Here is a 6614-nt window from a genome sequence, read left to right as displayed (position 1 = left end):
TCTGCTCTTTATTCCTCAAACAATGATGTACAGTATGTGATTGTGAAATGCATCATACGATTTGTACTATATTTTGGGTTAAAACTGCACCAATTCCAGATCTACCCATAAACATGCAAATGGGCCATAAAGGGAGACAAAGGAAACTTCTCCCGCTCAAAAATTCATGCCTGGTATTGGCTATTCCACCCAAAGGTGGGTGTGAATAGAGAAACCCTCAAAAGTCATTAGCGCGAAATGATCTTTGCTCAAAAAAACTTTTCTTTTGAGACTACACTTTCGAAGACTCTCAAGACTCTCCTCTTGAGTTTGTTTTTCGGCAGTTTTTATCTTCAAGTAACTTCGATTCGCTGTGGACTTTCCTATCTTCAGAAGAACCAGAAGTAAACTTCCAGCTCACTCCTAAAGAACTCATCAAAGACCTCCGTTGTCTACCGCATCAGGACTCTTGTTCAGCAATCGAAGCCAATGCAAGTAACCGTTTACAACTATTTAGATGCGTGTTTAAGCTTGAGCCCCTTTAAGGTGATTTTTGATTCTTTGATGATTCTCATTAGGTTGTGGTTAAAATTGATGTGAAATACTGCCATTCTTTTACTTTTCTCTCTCTTTTCCTTACTTTGCTTCATTCTGTATATATGTGTTTTGCTTAGTTAGTTATATGTTAGAAATAGTTTCATTCATTAAATCCCTTATATTCACAATCGATTGCCTCTGTTTGCTGCTCACAATTCGAAGTCACTGAATGTTTGAACCCTTGCTACATATGCTAAATTACTGCTAGCACTGCATACAAAAGGAAAGCTACTTTCCTTGGCCAGGAAAATAATCTTTCCTTGAATTGATAAATGATCATATTGTCTGCTCGGTGGACGGACAGATCAAATAATTGTAATATTGATTCTGCTACAGTTAATTCTAAGATCTAATCTAAATATTTATTATTAATCATAACCAGTTATAATTAGTCATAAATATTTCCCTTTTGAGCTGATTTACTACACTTTACACTAACAAAGCTTTGCAAATAAAGCTGACCACAGCAGGAGCAGCGGGTCACGGTCTTTTACCGCTGAAAGACAGCACTGATTACTGTACGATCTCCAAGCTTTAGGGGGAACATTTTGCAATATTGCAGCATTTTAATTCCCTCCTGAAGACTATGCATAATAACAGTAAAATTTTCTTGCACTAAAAATAGTAATTTAGTTTTACACAACCGTTTTCCTCGTCTATGGGCCTCTTTCATGAAACCCAAGCAGAACAAATTTACTAGTATGTCTCTCATAAATCCATTTGTATATAATTGTCCTATTGAATTGAATGTGACAACTTATGTAAGAATGCATTTATGCAATATTTATGCAGATTCACTTCGTTCTTGTTTCAGGAATGGCCCTCTGACCTTTAAACAAGCTGTTTTTGCTACTGTACCTTTAACAATTCTATATATAAACAACCTCTGTTATGTTTTATTTTGCAGCGGTTTCCCTGAATGATATGGATAGAAAAGATTGTTCTGCATTTTGAATGCTAACACACGAACTATTCATTTTTGAAAGAGCAATGAAAGTCATGAAAGCAATGTCTGACCAACAAGATGGGATTTTTTCATTTTTGAAAGAAGATGCTCACCAAGGCAGCTTTTATTTAATCAAAAATACAGTAAAAACTGTAATATTGTAGAATATCATTACAATTTAAAATTAACTATTTTCTTAGGACACTATGGCAATTCACAACAAACAAGCGAATAAACACTTAAACATTCCTAAATGCATATAGCAGGCATGGAATTTATGAACACACTTCAACATTTTGCTAACGATCATGCAAACCCTAAATGAGCATCTACCCTTGACGTTATATGGAGAGCTCTTGAATAATAATAAGAGGGCTGAACATACATGCTTCTGTTATGTTTTATTTTGCAGCGGTTTCCCTGAATGATATGGATAGAAAAGATTGTTCTGCATTTTGAATGCTAACACACGAACTATTCATTTTTGAAAGAGCAATGAAAGTCATGAAAGCAATGTCTGACCAACAAGATGGGATTTTTTCATTTTTGAAAGAAGATGCTCACCAAGGCAGCTTTTATTTAATCAAAAATACAGTAAAAACTGTAATATTGTAGAATATCATTACAATTTAAAATTAACTATTTTCTTAGGACACTATGGCAATTCACAACAAACAAGCGAATAAACACTTAAACATTCCTAAATGCATATAGCAGGCATGGAATTTATGAACACACTTCAACATTTTGCTAACGATCATGCAAACCCTAAATGAGCATCTACCCTTGACGTTATATGGAGAGCTCTTGAATAATAATAAGAGGGCTGAACATACATGCTGAAAGGCCTTAATTAAAGGGCCGCTCAGTCCTACGGGAAGCATTTTTAATGAATATTTCCACTCCACACACATCCCTCCCTCTCTCACCCTGTTAATTTTACACCCCTTTCCCCACCACAAATTATTTATTTATTATTTTATTTATCAGAAGCTGACCTTTTATTACCCATAATGGCCCGGGGGTGAAAAGCAGTGTTGTACTACTACCTTTTTTCAGTAGTGAGTTTTCGACTTTCCAAAATTATGCATTTTGTGTAAATGTAGCGGTTTAATTTAATGGTTTCCATTTAATTTCATTGTTTTGTGCCAGATAAACACTGCTCTGTTTGTAAAAACAATGATCATCTGATAATTATTTAAAAAGACACCGACCCTTTAAATAGTTTCCATGTGGTAATCTACTTGTAGTGAAGCTAACAACATTGTAACTGTAATGTAACTACTTTGAAATTGTAGCTTTTAAAGCCACAAGCCACTTTTGTTTAAAATAGCTTCCCCAGTACAGAAATGTGTCCTTATTGCGCTTGGTGAAAAACATGAGAGGTAGTGTGAGAAAAGAACAAGACAGATAGATAGAGCGACAATGACCTTCCACATCCCCGTTCCATCTGAGTGTGTTAATTAAACTTTTTTTTTCGCCAAAGAACTGAAGTGTGAGCTTTCAAACTAATTATTTTAGGTTTTGCTCCAGTTGTCAGGCTCTTGCGGGATTTTCACAGCAATTCTTTACCATAATTATCTGTCTTTCAACTGTACGGTCTTACACTAACAGTTCAAACTAACTCTAGTCCTAGTCTAGCACTGTGTACTAGCTACATAATGTAGAAGCTTGGGTAGCCCCGCCCATTGTGAAATCTCATTGGTTAAAAATTTAGCTTCAAATAGCTGTGTATTAAACAGCCAATATTGTCTAATTGGCTGCAATTGTGCTACATCATTCAGCAGTTTCAAGTTCAAGTGGTCAGACAAATAGCTTGTCGCTAGAAACTCATGCCTGGTTAGAACACATTGTTATTTCTGTCCTCATTAAATTTGTAATGATAAACATAATTACCCTAGCCTTGTTTTGAAACCTTCAGGACTGGATGACAGACATATTCTGTGGTTCAACAGATAAGCAAATAAGAAGCCAGGACTTTGGAGGAGTATCCAAAGAGCATCAATAACTTCTGGAAGCAGTTGGTTAAACTTATACCCCCGTAAAAGATTGAACGTCAATTCAAGTAAGAATCTATTTAGTAAGTAGCCTACATGTACAGGGCACAGGCACTGACCTTCTGTTTCTCTGTGTACAGTACTCAATATTTAACAGGCTGCTCTCTCTCTAGCACACACACATTCAGAGTTAGTATTTAGCACCTTTGTCTGACACACAATGGTGGCTGGCCTCTTGCCCTTTTGGAGGGAAAAAGAGATCAGGTCTGGAATCCGGCCAGAATCGGATACAGTGCTGAGAGAGTAATGATAGCTCAACCCTACAAGCCTGTGCTCATCATCACTCTAAATGAGGGCTATGCAAACAAAAGCACAAGCTAATATCAAGCACAAGTATAGACACTAGTTAACACATGCTAAGCATACAACATCATGTTACTATTGTAAGCAAATAGCAACATTAGTGCAATTAACATGTCAAGTCATTACATACAAAAAATCCATAGCACTAAAATGTTTTAACAACAGTGCAAAGCACAACAACTTTCTCTTTTGCTCATACGCTGTCCATATGCTAGCATAAACAAAAGGACTTTTTGTAATTGAAACTGAAAACTAGCATGGAGCTACTAGCATTCAACTGGTCAATTCATTGCACCATTCTTGAAGAATTCAGAACAATCTGTTGTTCACAGTTGGCTAAACCCAGGGTTTGTTATTTTAGGTTAATTAGGTAAAGGCCTAATGTTCAAATGAAACCTATGTCAGTATGCAAAATATGTTCCTTACCTAAGTACTGTATGTACCAGAGCACATAAGATCTATAGGAACACTTTCATCATTGTAATTAAATACCGCCTTAGTTCATAATCAATCAGCTGCTAGCGCATTCACCGCTTCTTATATAAACCTTATGTAGAACGCAAGCAACAGAAGCTGCAGGACTAATGAGCCTTTCTTTACAATATCCAGACTAAAATGAGCATACAATATTGTTTCAGAGTGAAACTTATTTTTTATATTAATATCTACTCAGCGTAAGTGCACAGCCCCATTAAGACCATATATAATGCAACAGGATCGTACGTCCAGCCATGCTTCAACAAAGAGCGGAAGCCTGTGTTTCTGAAGGCATGACAGATGAGTGTTTCAAAAAGGCCCTCTAGGCTACAAAGGGCTAGTTGTAAATTATTCAGGCTGTTTGCGTACACTCAAACCAGAAGTCCAACTTTAACTCCAGACACGTGCCATGGAAAATTCAAGATCTGGAACATGCCCTAATGCGTCATTTCAATATCAGTGACATGCATCAAATGTTGTACAGCAGGTATAAACAATGATAATAAGAATGAATTGCCTGAATATAAATAATAACTCTTAAAGATCCCTTTAAATCGGAGGTCTGGGGGTTCAGTTAATCAAGCTGAAAGCTGCACTGGTTCGCATGCAATTTACATCAAGAGTGTAGCATAAACTAGCAGAAGGTAAACAGAAGGAATCCAATATCTTGGATATAACAAATGTAAGGATTTCAATCAAGAAAAATGGCTTAAAATTTGACATGCTAAGTCTAAATAAAGCCATAAGAAAGGAGTATAACAAGCTCACCTTGGCAAAAAGTACTCCTTTAGCAGCCAGAGCATCCTCGCTGCGCCCATTAGGGAAGCACTCATAATTGGCATCCAGAATAGGGTAGCGACTGGCCAACAGAAGCCCACTGTTCAAGAACTTGAACCGGGAGCAACAGCCTTTCCAGCCATAGCGTCCCACGTCGCTCAGCACAAAGGGAAAATAGCGGTGCAGCTGCCTCCTGAGCCTGTCTGCAGCTCGCCTTTCGAAGACTTCCTGCAGACAAAGGAAGTCCAGGTTGGCTGGAAAGAAGGCAGAGATCTCATGGTCAAAGCCGTCGTCTCCATGACGGCGTTTGCGGCCAATCGGCCTTTTAAAGACTGAGGTGCGGTGTTGTGAAAGGGTGTTGTTGGGGGAGATGCCTCCATCAGCTGCATGGAAACGAACTAGGGATTCCCGGGAGGCCGTACGGCTTTCTAGGCTACCCGTATCCCCATCCCCGGTCTGATGGTTTCCCTTTTCAGCCTCAGTCGGCTCAGAATCAGGAGAGGTGAAAATAATTTGCACTCCAGCCGGATGGAGAGGACAGTCTTCTGAGTTTTGGATGATGTTGCTATGTACTGGACACTCAACAGAGGAGTGTGGGTCTGCAAACTGGTGGACGGTACAATCAGGAGCATGCTCTTCTCCATTGGGGTGGAGGGGACACTCTGAGGAATTCTGGGCTCCAGTGCTGTGAACGGGGCAATCCGAGCTTGTACCTCCTGAGGGGTGAACAGGACATTCAGTTAAGGCTTCAGTCTCAGTTTCAGTGGTGACCACAGGCTCGGGACGATGGTCCAAAGATGAGGTGCGGCGGAAGCCCTGGGTGGCCAAACTGCAAAAGGATGCCGCACTAATTGATGTATTAGTGGGCGAGTCGATGTATATCTTGATCTGGGGTCTGCTGGCACCATTACGGATTCGCTTGCCCACTTCACGAGCTCGGCGTTGAGTGTCCGCAAGGTTGTTGAAGCGTGCGAGTGAGTCCGGCAGCAGGCAAACATTGGCACTGCCAAAACAAAAGCTGCGACCTTGTGGAAGCCACTCAGCAAGTGCTGCCCCGGTTCCAGCCGATGTTCCTTGCTCAGCGCTATGCTTGTCTGGTTTCTGACGAGAGTAGATATAGGGGTTCCTGATGGTCTGCAGTGGGGCCCACAAGAGGAAGCCAATGAAAGCTAAGGGTAAGGATGCCAGTAACAGCATCAAGTAGAACGGTGTAGAGATCAGGACCCCGAGTGCCAAAAAAGAACAGGGATCTTGGGAGCGTCTACGCTTCTCTAGTGATGTTGCTACACAGGAGGCCAACAACCGGTCCAACAGCCAGTAGCAAGGGAAAACAAAGGCCCAAGACAGACGGCTCAGAAAGCTGAGGAAGGCACTAGGGTAGGGAGAGGTGTGCAAGACCATTTCTGGCTCACCTTGTAGACCAACTCCCAGCCAAAAAAAAAAAAACCAGTACAAAAAAAAAACTACAAAGTTTACCC

The 6614-nt window shown here is 40.0% G+C and overlaps 1 protein-coding gene across 1 annotated transcript in view; it reads right to left on the bottom strand.

The window, feature by feature from the left end:
* Window positions 1–6585, bottom strand: part of LOC107674990 (sphingomyelin phosphodiesterase 3-like) — a 27617-nt gene extending 21032 nt beyond the window's left edge. The window contains exon 1 of the mRNA XM_016469168.1: window positions 5128–6585. Coding sequence (XP_016324654.1) covers window positions 5128–6537 — 1410 coding nt within the window. The 5' untranslated portion in view covers window positions 6538–6585. The remainder of the gene's footprint in view (window positions 1–5127) is intronic.
* Between the last annotated feature and the right edge of the window lie 29 nt (window positions 6586–6614).

This window comes from Sinocyclocheilus anshuiensis, unplaced genomic scaffold (assembly GCF_001515605.1).
Source record: "Sinocyclocheilus anshuiensis isolate Anshui unplaced genomic scaffold, SAMN03320099.WGS_v1.1 scaffold1065, whole genome shotgun sequence".
In the NCBI taxonomy this organism is placed as follows: Eukaryota; Metazoa; Chordata; class Actinopteri; order Cypriniformes; family Cyprinidae; genus Sinocyclocheilus; species Sinocyclocheilus anshuiensis.
This window is presented reverse-complemented; position numbering and strand designations above follow the sequence as displayed.